We start from the raw sequence: 15477 nt of genomic DNA, 5'->3' as shown, positions 1-15477 counted from the left end.
TAGTATTTTGAAAATAATTATATTTTAGTAGTATTTTTAGCCGTTTTCTTTGCTAAATAGTCTTTTTTTAATATTTAAAGTGACCGAGCGCTTTTAAATATGGCAAAGCGACTAATAAATTTTTGAATTAAGCAGTAGTGAAGATGAGTTTCAAATAGACATTCATACAGACAAATTTTACGAAATTACTATTCGCACCGAAGATAGTGATGAATGTGATGATGATATTATCCAACCAACAAAAAGAAGAAGTTCGACAAATTGAATGAAGAGTGGGAAGACATTAGCGAATGTGCCGATTCTCCTTCAATAATCGAGTTTGACATACATCAACAGACACCCCGACTACAATTTCTAAATGCGAGACAAAAAAAAAGGATTGTATTGTCTGCTCTGACAGAAAAGCACCAGGAGAAAGGCGGCGAATAACATTTTATTGTAAAACATGTCAAAATCAACCTGCTATGCATTTTGGAAATTGTTTTGAACGTCACCATTCTTTATAAAATGATCAAAAATAAATTAATATTATAAATGTATGTCCTCCAATGACCACACATTTTTATCAAACAAATTGCATAACATACACAATGAAATCAAGTTTACAGCCGGTACAGTAGATTGTTTTGAAATCGGTGCCGTCCCGAAAGTGATATATATATATATATATATATATATATATATATAATTCCTGCCTTTAAGTAATTGGTATATATACATACTTAATTAGAGTATTAATTAATCATTAATCCATACAGTTCTGCGCCATGCGTTTCGTTTGTCATATCGTTTTAATCAATTGGATATTGCTCATAAAATAAATTAAAACATAGAACCGAATAGGTCTGTAATGAAAATATGTACAAATTAACATTTTTGTGATAATACTTTCTAAAATATATTTTACTTTATTACCTTTATCATTTAGCCAATTAGATAATCCCTAATAATAGATTGATTTTATGACAATTCTTCTAATGTATTCCATACAGAGTTAAAACTATACGCACATTGGTGCCTTTATAGTACAGATCTCAATTGATATCGTTAATTTGACTTGGAAATCCAATGTATATAATTGCATATCCCAAGTTTTCTGTAATGTACAATGTGTGCATTGAAGAGCTCAAATGGTTTATACCTTTTGGTAGAACATTTCGTATATTTGGTATGTGATATATATAATAAAAGTATATTTGATCTGAGAATTAATGTTCATCCAGCGTAATGCTCCTATTAATTTTCAATTAATTATCATGCTAATGTATGTGATGCAAAGCTCTGCGCGTGGCATTAGACCGTCGTCACACGATCCACTTCCACATATCGCACAGAGCTTTCGCTATGTCAGCAAATCACTTCTTTTTCATTGAATACCGGAGTCTCCGATGACGAAAGACTTTTTAACCTTGCTTCCAATATCGATCGCCTCCTCCTGCGTCTTCTTCGGCACCAGATACACATCATATACAATATTAGCAACAGTAGAAACAGTAGTCCTGCCAAAATAACCGCATGCTGCATGGGCAGATGAACTAGTGGCGAACATGTCAGAAATGCTTCGTCCCTGCCCGATGGACAATGCGGTATGTTGTCGCACCACAACGAAGCGCTTATGCAAGCGTCCAACTCCGGACAACGGTATGGGCAGACTGGATCCAGGCCGAACATTTCTGATAGTGTTTCTACACTTGGCCTGTGAAATGATTTCAACATCTCTATAAACAGTTCCAGTTGTGAATGCAAAAATAAAAACATGAAGTGCGAGCATCACTTATACATCGGCATACATCTTATAGAAAACACTGCATATAGAACTAAGGGGTCGATTCTGCAGTAAAATGAACCAATGTTATGGCAAGGCTATGTTACGTAGCGTTTTGCATACAAAATAGTCGTAAATAATGCCAAAATACCATGTATCTGCTGTACAGTTAAGCGTTTTGGATAGAAAATAGAACTTTACTCATATGATATTATGCCACATCACAAAGACGTACTTATAATAAAATTCTTTTTTTGACGTCTGTGCGTTTTCTAGGTTAGATTTTCTATCAAAAACGCCTAACTGTACGTTATGGTTTTTAGTACCAATTTATATGAAAAACGCTACGTAACACAGTGTTGCCATGACATTGGTCTATTTTATGGCAGAATCGGCCCATAAATTATAAAATGGTAAAAATACAATATTGCAATGTGAACGATATATAATTATTATGACATAAAAATGTTACATATTTTTAAATTTATTATTACGATGGTCTTAATGTAGATTAGCATTTTTATAGAATGAGTACTTTTTTCAATTTTATCCGCTCAACTTGCATTGAAAATTCTGATCTTGTTCATTTTTTTTTATTTTCTTATAAATTACCATCTGTCTAAATCGAAAGACATTGAGTAATTAGTTTTACAAATAACATATTAAATTTTAAAAGGAAAACCCAGTGGTTCAACTTTTTTTAGTGTACTAAATTATATTTAAATTTTGGTATAATAATAAAAAAAAACGAAACTCAAATATACAAACGATTATAAACAAAGTACATTACACAGACTACATATACACATACATACACACACCTATTTTAAATAATATGGTAGAAAAACTTATTATTGATTAATGTGTTAGATCTATTAATTGTATTCTTTTTAATCTTACATTATGTGTGCTGTTGTAAAGACTTGCAATCAGTTCGTTTGGATGGTAATCTTGTCCATTTAACATATAAAAATCTATATACATGCATGATCGAAATATTAAAAACAACTTTGCAAAACTTTGAAAAAAACTAGATGTTTAAGAAATTTTGAAATGTTTGATAAAATTTGACTTCTTGAAAGAATTTTTTTTTGAAAATTTTGAACATTTTTTTTAGCAATTGCGCTGCATAGCTGATTTGAAGTCGAAATATCAAAGCGCGTAAGCGCCGCGCAGTCGTCTAACGTGTAAACGTTGTTACTGAACCCATATAATGTACACAAAATTTGTACTTATTATCACAATCTTCATAAAATACTTGATAACACGATGTACATATGTCTAATGTTCATTTTTAACCGCCAAATGACATTATTTTTTTACTTTTCTTATTAGATCTCCGGAGACGCTGGCCTGCCTTTACAAAAATTTCACCAGTTGTTCATTTCGTCAATACAAGTAAAATGTTATTTGAATTATTTAAATCGGACGCTCCGTTATCTCAAAAACTGAAATACTATTTTTGGCACTTTTGCCCCGTATCTCCGAAACGACTAGACCTGTCTTTGCCAAAAACTAATCAGCACGTCTCCTTATCAGTAGGAATCGAATGTTTTTATTCAATAATTTCAATTCAATAATTCAAATCGGTTGATCCGTGTTAGCAAAATCGTTGACGAAAATTTGTATCCGCACACACACACATACATTCATTTTTTTAAGGTATGCCAAAATGTTCAGAAAAATCTGAAACGTAAAGATCTATACAAAATTTCATTTTCGATTTTGTTGCGATTACTATAACTTAATTAACTTACGAAGTTAATTAAGGTTATTCTTCTTTTATTGAATAGATATAAATACTATTTTTAAAAAAGCGGTTTTGAAGGTGCTACATTAAGATTACTAATTAATTATACTTTGCTAACCTGAGTTCCGGTTGTGACCGAGTTTAAACTTTGACACATGTATTACTGTTGTTTTATAACATATGACATAATTAAAATGAAAAACGTGAGTTGTCTTGGAATTTGTGTTCACATTCAACAATATTATATAACTTATGATATGACTTATGATATATATATATATATATATATATATATATATATTATTGACTAAAAATGTTAAAATTTATCCACTTTCCAAATATACTTTTATTTTATTCATGCTTTTTACAATGGATTTTAGTATGAACATTTTATAATGCCATTGTGCGGATTTAAAAACTACATAACCTCTCTGTTTATTTATTTCATTCATCGCTCACCTCATTGTCAACTCCAGCCAAGTCACGACATACTCTGCATTTTCTTCTCCATGGAACTCTATGATGATTTCTGTGCTGGGTGTTGTCAATAAATGTCTCTCCGAAAATGGATCAGGCGTGGGTACATGTTTGTGTGGCGGCCAACCATCAGAAAATACATCGACAAATTGATTTCTGTTTTCCGATGGGCACACAGTTATTCTTTTTAGGCCAGCATGCACCAGGATACGATTGCTTGTTTCACAATTCACGCCAACTAAGGGTATGAGTGAAGATATAGGTATTGCCGTTGAGTTGGGAGGATATTCGTGTTCGTCCACTGAAGCTACGAGGACTCCTGGCACTCGAACGTAGAGATAACGATTGTGCTGCGGTTCGACTAGCCAGGGATGATAGGCACAGTTCAACTGGAAAAATAAATCATTGCCGATTACAATCGATGAATAAATAAATACATCTATATTACTTTTAAGTCTCTCTGTTTTAAATGTTGTCTCAAGTTAATATTCAAGAAATAATATAGCAAGTGACGATTGATGCATGAAAGCTTACGTTTTAATCTTATTGCTGATATAAAAGTAATTAACTAACAAGAATTTTAAGAATAAATTTATTAATCAACCAATTAACCATTTTGCTACGAATGTCGACTATGGACGACATCCGTATACGTCCCCGATATTCCGCCTTGCGTCCCGGCTTTTTCTAAAAGCGATATTTGTCCCGGTTTTAGGTGTTTTGTCCCGGATTGTCCCGGATTTTTAAAAATGTTTGATCGCCAATATTTTTTTAAATATATTTCAACTAGAAAATTTGAACCCAAAAAATGTGCATTTAAGTTTGTAGCTCAACAACACCCCACCCCCCGCTCTCACACGCATTCTAATCCGGCCCGGATTTTATATATATTCATTTTGTTTGTAGACCTTTTTTGCTTAATTCAACATTGGAGTTTTTTTATTGGTTATTTTATTGGTTAGAGAGAATTTTGTCAAGCTCAGAAAGCGGTCAAATATAGGTAGGTCTGATATGGCGGCGCGAGCAGGAAAGATTTTGCGGCGATAAAACTATTGATTTTACAAAAATAGTCATTGAATTTCCTCCAGTTTAATTTGTATGTAGCTATTTTGATCGTAAAGTAAGTCGAAAATTTTATCAATTTATGGCGTTTTACCTAACGCTTATTTATGCGCCTACGGCAAAAATTTGGGGTGGCAAAGTTGAAATTCGTAAAAGGCACATCGAAGTCTATTAGATTTCAATTTGCAAAACTCTCCGTGTACTTTCCGAACAACCGTTTTTTTTTGCACCAAATGATTGGACTATAAGATATTTTTCAATTGTGTCCCTCTCGATTTAAATAGATTTTTATAAGATATTTCTAAGCCTCATTAACTAGTATTTAGGCTCAAATTCCACCTAGTACGTCATAAGTGAAATGAGGAAGATACATACGTCGTAATATGTTAATTTTTATTAAACAAATAGATATTGGTAATAGTTTCGCCTCATATCTGCAACAACTATACGGTACAAATCGCATTCTATATCTACGCCTGTGTGATTAAAAATTATTAATGATAATGATATTAAGTAATGTGAACGTTTCATACTCACGTCTTTGGAATCGCTGCCAGGCGGGCGGAAGCGCATCTCGCCGCTGACTCCGCTGACCCTTCGGTTGGCCGTGCATTGCGGACTGCGGACGAATTCGTAACTTGCCTCAAACATTAACGTATCGCCGTCGTCATCAGCGCGCATTTTTTTAGCAGAAAATCTCAATTCTGCTCCATTAGTGGCCGATATGAACGTATATGGCATGGACACGCCTTTTGAAATAAAGATAAAATATAATAGTAGTCTATAGAATGGTGCCTTAACCACTTCGGTACGAGCGACGAGTTTACTTGACGACCGCAGATGACGGCAGTCATACGAACGGTCGAGCGACGATTACACGCGACAGTATTTCAAAGTGTCACCACAGGGTCGGGTCTATGAACGAAGCATCGTACAAACGAAGCATGCCGGCTGTGAGCGACATTTCGTGGACAGTAGGTGCTGTACCGAAGCGGTTATTGCAAATTATTGCAGTTCCAGATTTAAAGTTTTTTTTTATCAGTTTCACAAAATTAAAACTCGATTTACTTTCGATTATAGAGAAATATTTGGAAACGTTGAATTTCATGATGGAACGGATGAAATGAATTTTGTGGAAAAAGTTCACTTTAATAGAATTAAATTACGTCGATACGTGGAGAATTATGTCAATTTTATACGCAAATTATATTTTTGTATATTGATATGAATTGTATAGTGCAGTTATTATAGTAAGTTCACCTCAAAATTCGAGATACCCAGCTGTAAGTCTGTAAATACTTGTATATTGACACCCTAAAGTTGTCTCAAAACCTACATCTGGTATTGACACTCTACCATATGTAGGTTTTGAGAAAACATTAGGGTGTCAATTTACAAGTATTTACAGACTTACAGCTGGGTATATCGAATTCCGAGATTCTTACCTAATTTAAGCTTAAATGACTAGACTATAATGTTTATGATAAGACTAACAAAATCTGAAACATTCATTTACATGCTGTTAAAACCTCATACAAACATTTTTGCTCTCAAAATCGCTAGTTTTTTTTTATTTGTTGGCCTACATGGTCAATTCTTTTCCCTAAATTCATCAACTCTTTATACCATGAATACAAATCGAATATTTAATTTATTTATTAAATCAATTTATTTATTTAAGAATTGATTTATTATGTTTGGTGTACTTCATTAATAGGTAAGGTAATTATGAGATAAATTTTCTACTCTTCATAGTACTCATACTCACCAGTAGTTGTTTGAGAACAAAAACATCCTTTTCTAATGGGTGGGGCATTGTTCCAAATATTTTCGTATAAACGTAGTGTGGCCGACTTATCGCCAGAACACTCCGCTAATCCAGTCGATTCATCGATGCGCGTCAAACATGCTCGGCCGCTTGTCGAAATCCGAGTTAATATTATTTTTACGCGTTCTCCTCGCTGCGCCTCAAAACGATAACGACAACTAACCAAAAGATAAGGGAAGAGTGTTGGTTTAACATCAATCAGTTCTAATACAGTAATTTTTCATACAAAAATATGCCCGCAAATATATTTTTTGGGTTTTAATTTGTTGCACTCATTTTTTCCAAAATCACCGGTGAATAATACTATTACGTTATAATTTAGAGAAAAATTACGAGAAAGGACTTACTCTAAATTCTCCGCACCGCCACGGCCAAATAGAAAAACATCTCGAGGAGATCTAACACGTTTAGATGTTTGAGGATATAGATCTAAGTTATCCCTCGCACGGCTTACAAATTTGCGGTAGCAAGCGCCGGTGCCAAAAGCTTCGCCATCTTGATGAAGGTCGACGAATTCGTACTGGATTCGAAATAACAGAGGCCTAAGAAAGATATGCTTTATATTAAATTTTCTTTTCTAACAATAAATGTTATAAACTTATAAATAGATATATTAGTTGGCAAATTGAAAGAACACATATACAACAACGAATTTATGTTTTATTTACCTCAGTGCTGTAGATTCCTTCAAGCTGAGTTGAACGGTCAAAGTATCAGCACTACTGAAGAAACTCTCTGAATCGCTGCACGGCCGAGGCAACTGTGCGCTGCCATGCTGAAGAAGCCCGTGATCACAACTCCGCGGCACCAGATCCTTGCAATATCGTGCCAATATCGTTGCGTTACCTGGTGGCTTGCGACCAGTGCTTCCGCCGACTTTAGGCAAGTTATCGTTACCACTGGAACAGTTAAAAAATTATAATATTTATTAAATGAACTATTTATTGAAGAGAAGAAGTAATGTTGGATTAGCTTTTTATCTGTAGTAGTATGTCAATTGCATTTATCGTTATATATCTAAGAAAACATGCTTATTACGAATACTTTTTAATAGTTTTGTTTTACCGTTACAACACAATAAAATTTTATTATGAAACAATTATCAAAATATATTATAAATACCATGGAACTTCGTTGCACGTTGGTGGCGATCTCAGAGGTCCGTCCCAAATATCTAAACGGCTTGAACAAACATCGTTCTCTTGTATTGGTGGACCAATGGTTGAACCTACAATAAACTTAAGCACGGACAACCATATGCGATATCTGGGCTATAGCGTTGCACTCCCCAGACGCCACGAGAAATTGTCTGGAAATCGTGCTGACGGTCTGGATGGATTTGAAGCCACTGTCGTGTCTAAGCCCTTAAAATAGTTATACATATATATATATATATATATATATATATATATATATATATATATATATATGTTAAGGATTTTTTTAATCCAAGATAAATATTGTCATTAGGTTAATCTTAGAGTTGTTCATAAACATAACTGATATTAGTTTCGTTATATTATAGTCTAATTGTATTGACTTAAATTATAAATATTGAATTTGAATAAAGTATCTATCTATATCTTATATATAAAAATAGATCGCAAAATGTGTTGGTAAGCGCATAACTCAACAACGCCTGGACCAATTTGGTTAATTCTTTTTTTAAAATGTTCGTTTAATTCCAAGGATGGTTGTTACGGCGAGAAAAAACGAATAATTGCCGGGAAACCTCTAAAAACAGCCCTGTTCTTCTTTAATTGTGTAGGCAACGCAATTTGTGAAAAAAACAGTGATCTATGTCATGACATTTTGTGTAGTTTTTGATAATCTAATTTTGAATATATTTATATAAACATAGAAATATCTTTCTATTAATCAAGCTATATTGGCAGCCAAAACATTGATGTAAATTAATTAAATTTCAAAATTCAAGAACAAATTACAGGCGAATCAGTTGATTCGGCAACTAACCAAGACGATCCACCGGAGTTTTTAAACTCGCTGGATTTGCTAGGATTGTCACCTCACAATCTTCAATTAAAGGTTGGATCGGCAATTATAATGTTGCGAAATATCGACCAACCGTGCATTTGCAACGGCACAAGGTTAGCGATAAAAAAAACTACCAAACGACGTGATGAAAGCAACTATATTGGAAGAATAGTATAAAGCAGAAGATGTTCTCGCACCGTGCATCCCAATGTTTCCGACTGATGTGCCATTTGAGATTAAACGACTACAGTTTCCAGTGCGTTTATGGTATCATTAAGTGTTTCTGGTATTAATTTGAAAAACCCATGTTTCTTACATGGAAAATTGTATGTTGTCTGTTCCCGTATTGGAAAACCATCACATTTGTTTGTCTATGCGACAGGTAATCAAACAAAAAACATCGTTTATCACAAAGCACTACAATAAAAATTGAACTGATTTTTGAATTATGATTTACATTTACTTTTAAATTTTTATAGTGTATTATTTAATTATTTTTAATTCACACCGAATTATTACCAGGGTGACGGTTCTGTTCAGGATAATTTTTTGCAAAGAATATAAAAAAGATAGGAACAAAACACCGCCACAATACAAATTTTTTTGACAGGACGAAGTCATATATCCTAACATTTATAAGATTATTATAAAAATTTACCTGAAAATGGTATAAACACGTCGTGTTAGGACTAAGCGTGTGCTTTGGAGTTTCCAGTACCCCTCGTCCGGTACCTCGCAACCAAAACTCACATGTTCGTTTGTTACTTGCATATGTGGGTGAGGCTTGTTCCACAAAGCGAACCTGATAATATGTTGAGGGACATATATATAAATATTGTAATGTATATAAAATGAACATTGAATTATGATTTTAAACTTTTTAATGTTATATTTTAATAATTTAAAAAAATAAAATTAAATTTTACCTCTACTTCTAACTGAAATCCGTGCAAAATTTGACGCGGCGCTGGATGTAAGAAAGTGCCATACGGAGAACTAGTGAACTCAACGAGCAGCTCTGGCCCACTTGAAACTGCTTCAGGCACAGGTTCATCACCTCCGCAAAATCGTAATATTGCTGGGTCTCTCGTCGTGTATCCATCGTACACTGTAACGTAATCCTGAAATGGACTCAAATAATTAGCTTTCGTTGCTTTTGAATAGCTTTCCGATCTAAAAAGTTTACAAAGAGCAAAATCTATACCTGTACTTCATCGCATTCGTTCCATACGCGTAGGCCTCGTTTCGGTTTCGATCCTTCTCCAACGTGTTCGGTTTCTGGGGTTGTTGGCGCGGCGTGGAGAACACTATTGCTTCGTATTGCAATCAACTGCCCTCGAGGTTGACGAACACTGATCAGAGCGTGTTGACCAGGCGGGACGTCATGCTATCAGGGAAAGCAATTTTTAATTTTGGAATACAATATATATGTCATTATATGTCAATATCTTATGTGTTTATCATCTTCTCTGGATTATTTGAAAAATAATAAATAAATACATTTTTAGGCTTACCTGTCGGACCGCATAATAACAAGTGAGATTTCTAGGATAAACGCCCGGAAAATTTGGGCTCTGTAGACGGCAAGCCTTTCGGTCGCAATCGCTAAATATTCGCGAACAGTAAGTACCAGGAATGAGTTCTCCAAGGTGGTATAGTGGCTCAGCTACTTTGGGTGGTCCCAGTTGCGGCTGTGATGGTGGTTTCGAAAATATTGTCGAAAACGTTGGAGCCAGTAGTGGAGGAGCATTGGAATCACCAAAAACTAACGTAAGAATAAACCGTAAAATTATATATATATATATATATATATATATATATATATATATAATAAAGCTATATTACGTGGCAGTTTTCATATAAAATTGTACTAAATACTGTTTAAATGCAATGTATTTGCTGTACGATCAGCGTTTTACACATAAAATGCAACTCCACTCATATGTTATTAAATCATATCACAAAGATCCAATTCTGATAACATTGTTTTTTGACATTTGTGCGTTTTCTATGTTAGGTTTTCTATCTGAAACGCCTGACTGCACAGCAACCACATGACTTTTGACAGTATTTAGTACGATTTTGTATGAAAACTGCTACATAACATAGCCTTGCCATAGCATTGGTCTGTTTTACGGCAGAATCGGCCCCATAAATTAAATTCTACTTTTATAGATTTTGTGGAAACTAATGATTGTACGTAAAAAGATTATGTTAATAATAATTATAAATTTTTGTACTTTTACCATTACATTAGTTATAGCAACTATTGTTGTTGCCAGATTCCAACAAATAAAGAAGGACAACAAATAGTTCGTTTGTTTATTCATCAAATCGTCTCCTTGTGAAAAATATTAGTGAGAACTAGGGAATGCAATACCGGTATACCGTTATACCGAATTACCGGTGAATCGCCTGATTTTTCGGCGGTATTTTTACCGGTATTTATTCCAAAAATACCGGTATTTTCGGTATTATTACATAAGCACTATTTGATACATAATACTCTAAAGTTTAAATTTCTCGGAACAAATTTATCTTTAAATTCCACAATCGCATAAACAGCTATATCTTCAAGGGATTCTATAAGATAAACAAATGTCAAATATTATCTCAACTCGTCATTAAACTGAATATTTATTGCTTTCCAAAGGGCTTCATATTGTACAATAAATAGAATTAGACTGATAGATAATGATGTTTGTTTCATCTTTTGTAAAAATGTAACGGTTTTTTAAGTGATATTTGCGCCAAAATATTTTATATCATGCAGATTACACCTGCGTAATTTTTATTTTTATCTAACTTTATACATAATAATTATGATAATTAGTAAATATTTTTGCTTCTTATTACAATTATAAAATATTAGTTTTCGAAAATGTTTTGAAATTTGAAAATACTATGGAAGCATCACATTGTTTTAAATAACAATACTCAACAATTAGAGTTACTTATTATTTATCTCGACAAAGAATCCGATCTCAAATTAGTGTAGAAAAATTATTTTTTTAAAATATTGGAGATTATGCTAATTTAACACATGCTACAGGATACAAAAAATACAGTTTATTATATTAATGTAATATGATCTTTTATGAGTTTTTGGTCTTTCTTACTCATAAGTTTGTTTTTGGTAAAATGTACTTAATATACTCGATAGTGATAATGAATTAATTAAATTGCATATACTTTTGTTAAATTATTATTTAAAAAAATAAACTTATTGTTCTATTTTATTGTTTAGTTGAATATAGTTGTAGTTTTATATTCATTTTTTATGTTTGTACTAGTAACTTTCAATTGTGTTTACGTTTGTTTAAATTAATAAAAATACCGGTAATTTACCGGTATTCCGGTTTTAAAATGAAAAATTACCGTAATACCGGTATTGAAATTTTCCATCGGTATTGCATTCCCTAGTGAGATCCATATATCGTTGTTTAACAATACGTGTATTTAATTTGGAGCTGAATATTTACCGCAACATATACATTTTCATAGATCAATATCATATAACGCTGCATTTTATTTCAATTTAAATTAAAGTTAAGTATACTTGAAATTGCGTACTTATGTCTGGAACGGCACCTCCGTATCTAGCAACAGCTTCGACTTTTTGCAACATTTTGTATTCGATCTTGAAGTCAAAATTGTAGCCGTTGATTTCTCGCGACAAGTGTTGGAGCCGTACGATCGCCGTTACGCTGCGCGTCTCGCTGTAGAAGTGCGCCGGACTCCACAGCGTGCCGCACCACGCGCCCCCGACTTGCGGTCTACCCAGCTCGGACAGCTGCAGGGTACCATCTGGGCAACCGGCAGTGGTAAATGATGTAAACCGACCCAAAGTGAAACTTGTGAAGGTTAACTGTTGGATTTCAAAACCTTTTATAATATATATATATATATGGAACGTACCTAGTTCCGAAACGTCGTTATTAAACATCTTCAAAAAACAAATTGTTTTTTATTATTGGATTTACTGTTCGGAAAAGAAACAATCTATATATTGAAAAAATCCAGGACTATATATATATATATATATATATATATATATATATATATATATATATATATATATATATATATATGTAGAAATATGAACAAACAACACTCTTTTTTTACTCTAATATATTAAATAATAATTTTACAAACGTTTCGAGACTAGGTTTGTATCATCATCAGTGTGTTATAATTTAAAATCTAAAATATGGAAACCTAAATTAGCATTATGTGTCATCCGTTACAAGTCGTTCCTTTTACTTGTAAAAAATTTAATGTAAAAACTTCTTTTTACTTTGTAAAAATTTAAATGTAAAAGAAACGACTTGTAACGGATAACACATAATGCTATTATAAATTTCCATATTTTAGATTTTAAATTATAACACACTGATGATGAGACAAACCTAGTCTCCAAACGTTTGTAAAATTATTATTTAATACATTAGTGCAAAAAAGAGTGTTGTTTGTTCATTTTTCTAAATTAATATCTATCTATCCAATCAATATCTAATATATAATATATATATATATATATATATATATATACATACATACATACACGGGCCAACTTGGCAACCGTTGTTCAGCTACAAAAAATAGTTCTAGAATAATTTCAGTATAAAATATAGCAAATTAATAAATATAAATTAAAACAAATTAACAAATTATATGGATGGTTTAGCCACTGCAAAGCATGCCACATATAAATGTTTATAGGGCATATATAGTCATTGAAAGTGCCAGCGCCAGCCTAATCTGAAGCTGATTCTATTTAAATTGAATAGGCACATTTAGAAATTCAAGGTTTTTATTTTTCAATAATTCATTAATTAACTAGTAGAAAGTGGCATTTTTCCTTAAAGCAAGTTGCATGAACTCCACGAAATGTGTAATAATTGTATTAATCGACCTGAATTAAAATTATAACTAGTGGAATGCATGGCATCGTGCCTTAAGGCAAATTGCTGGAACTTCCCGTACTAAAAATTATTTTTTTTAAATAAATTAACATTTTTGAAAAAATTTTACTTTGAAAAAATTAGATTTTTGAGAAACTATGAATTTTTGATAAGAAAAAATTTTTTTGGAAAAAAGACTTTTTGAAACAAAAATGTTGTCTTTATTTTGAAATATTTTGGAAATTCTGAACATTTTTTCAAAACAATCGTACTGCTTTAACTGCATAGAGACGAAATATCGAAGCGCGTAAGCGCCGCGTCGCCGTCTAACGGATAAAAATTGGTACGGAACTCATAGGAATGTGAACAAAATTTATACTGATGATGCATATGTCTAATGATCATTTTTGATCGCCAAACGTCATTTTTTTACTTTTTTTACTAGATCTCCGAAACCGCTAGACCTGCCTTCATGAAATTTAAGCAGTTGTTCATCTCGTCAATACAAGTGAAATGCTTTTGAAATATTAAAATCGGACACTGCGTTCTCTTAAAAACTGAGTTACCGTTTGTGGCACTTTTTGTCCCGTATCTTCGAAACGACTAGACCTTCCTATGCTAAAAACTAATCAGCACGTCTCCTTATCCACATCATTCGAATGTTTTTTGAATAATTAAAATGGTTTGAACCGCGTTCCCGAAATCGTCGACAAAAATTTGTATCCGCGCACACACACATACATCCATTTTTTCTAAGGTATGCCAAAATGTTTAGAAACCTCTGAAACGTAAAGATATATAAAAATTTTCACTTTCGATTTTTTGCGATTACTATAACTTACCCTAGGGGAAGTTAATAAAATAAAAGAAATTAGTTAAAAAAATCTTAAGGCTGGTCAACCATTAACTCTTACGGGTATGAAAAATAGATGTTAGTTACTTCTCAGAATCAGTCATACTAAACGTGATCACAAAACTTCAAAAAGGTCCAACCGTTTCAGATGAATATTGTGACGAACAACATGACATCGAATGTTTTATACATATTGTTAGCGAAATAATAATATATTAGATAGGAGTGTGATTGAATGTCGCGCCTATGGATGTATGCTTGAGGTTGTAGTACCAACCTCAGATCCGACAAACAACCTGTTGACAGTACTGGCAGACACACCTGAAATGTAATGTATATGAGTAAAAGAGCAAAGTGGCCGTCAGTCTAAGTTAGGCATTTGATGTCCAGATACCATGTGATATGTGACAATGACTATGCAAGCGTTGGGGTAGTTGATTGGAGACGGCACGCAAGGATGGTATGTTCAAGAAGACTGATAAAATAAATGTGTTAGAAAAGTGACGGCACCGGTGTTTGATTTAATATTTAATATATGTAAGCAGCCACCTGAAAGTCTGCCGTTATCCGAAGTGGAATATCGAGATAGATTTGGATACTTTATGTACTTAGAGTGTAGTGAAGGTTATTGAAATAGGTGATGTTAATAATTTTTGTATTCAGGCGGATTACTAATTACGGGGTAAGACGGCATTGGCCCAAGTGCAAGTGTTTTATGAAAGTTTCGTGATTTTGTTTCGTTGTGCAAAAGTGAGGTTAGCACGTAGTTGACTAAAGTAGAAATCATGGATTAACACGAGCAAGGAGCGCTAGTAACGTTGGTGAGTTGCGGTACAGTAAGTT

The 15477-nt window shown here is 33.0% G+C and overlaps 2 protein-coding genes across 2 annotated transcripts in view; one reads left to right on the top strand and one right to left on the bottom strand.

Annotated features, from left to right (window-relative positions):
- Positions 1 to 1347: 1347 nt before the first annotated feature.
- LOC113375397 overlaps positions 1348 to 15477 on the bottom strand; it is a 37732-nt gene continuing 23602 nt past the window's right edge. Inside the window, 12 exon segments of the mRNA XM_026615333.1 lie at positions 1348 to 1696; positions 3975 to 4381; positions 5592 to 5803; positions 6823 to 7040; positions 7230 to 7424; positions 7551 to 7781; positions 8005 to 8246; positions 9536 to 9679; positions 9804 to 9998; positions 10082 to 10264; positions 10392 to 10642; positions 12451 to 12745. Coding sequence (XP_026471118.1) covers positions 1348 to 1696; positions 3975 to 4381; positions 5592 to 5803; positions 6823 to 7040; positions 7230 to 7424; positions 7551 to 7781; positions 8005 to 8246; positions 9536 to 9679; positions 9804 to 9998; positions 10082 to 10264; positions 10392 to 10642; positions 12451 to 12745 — 2922 coding nt within the window.
- The window catches only part of LOC113378719, a 120466-nt gene continuing 115533 nt past the window's right edge, over positions 10545 to 15477 (top strand). The window contains exon 1 of the mRNA XM_026619283.1: positions 10545 to 10647. The gene's annotated coding sequence lies outside the window, so the exon portion shown is untranslated. The remainder of the gene's footprint in view (positions 10648 to 15477) is intronic.

The sequence above is a fragment of the Ctenocephalides felis genome, unplaced genomic scaffold (genome assembly GCF_003426905.1).
Source record: "Ctenocephalides felis isolate EL2017-DRISC unplaced genomic scaffold, ASM342690v1 CF-g0.4_SCAFFOLD_01886, whole genome shotgun sequence".
In the NCBI taxonomy this organism is placed as follows: domain Eukaryota; kingdom Metazoa; phylum Arthropoda; class Insecta; order Siphonaptera; family Pulicidae; genus Ctenocephalides; species Ctenocephalides felis.
The sequence above is the reverse complement of the archived record's forward strand: the minus strand, read 5'-3'. Positions and strand labels throughout refer to the sequence as shown.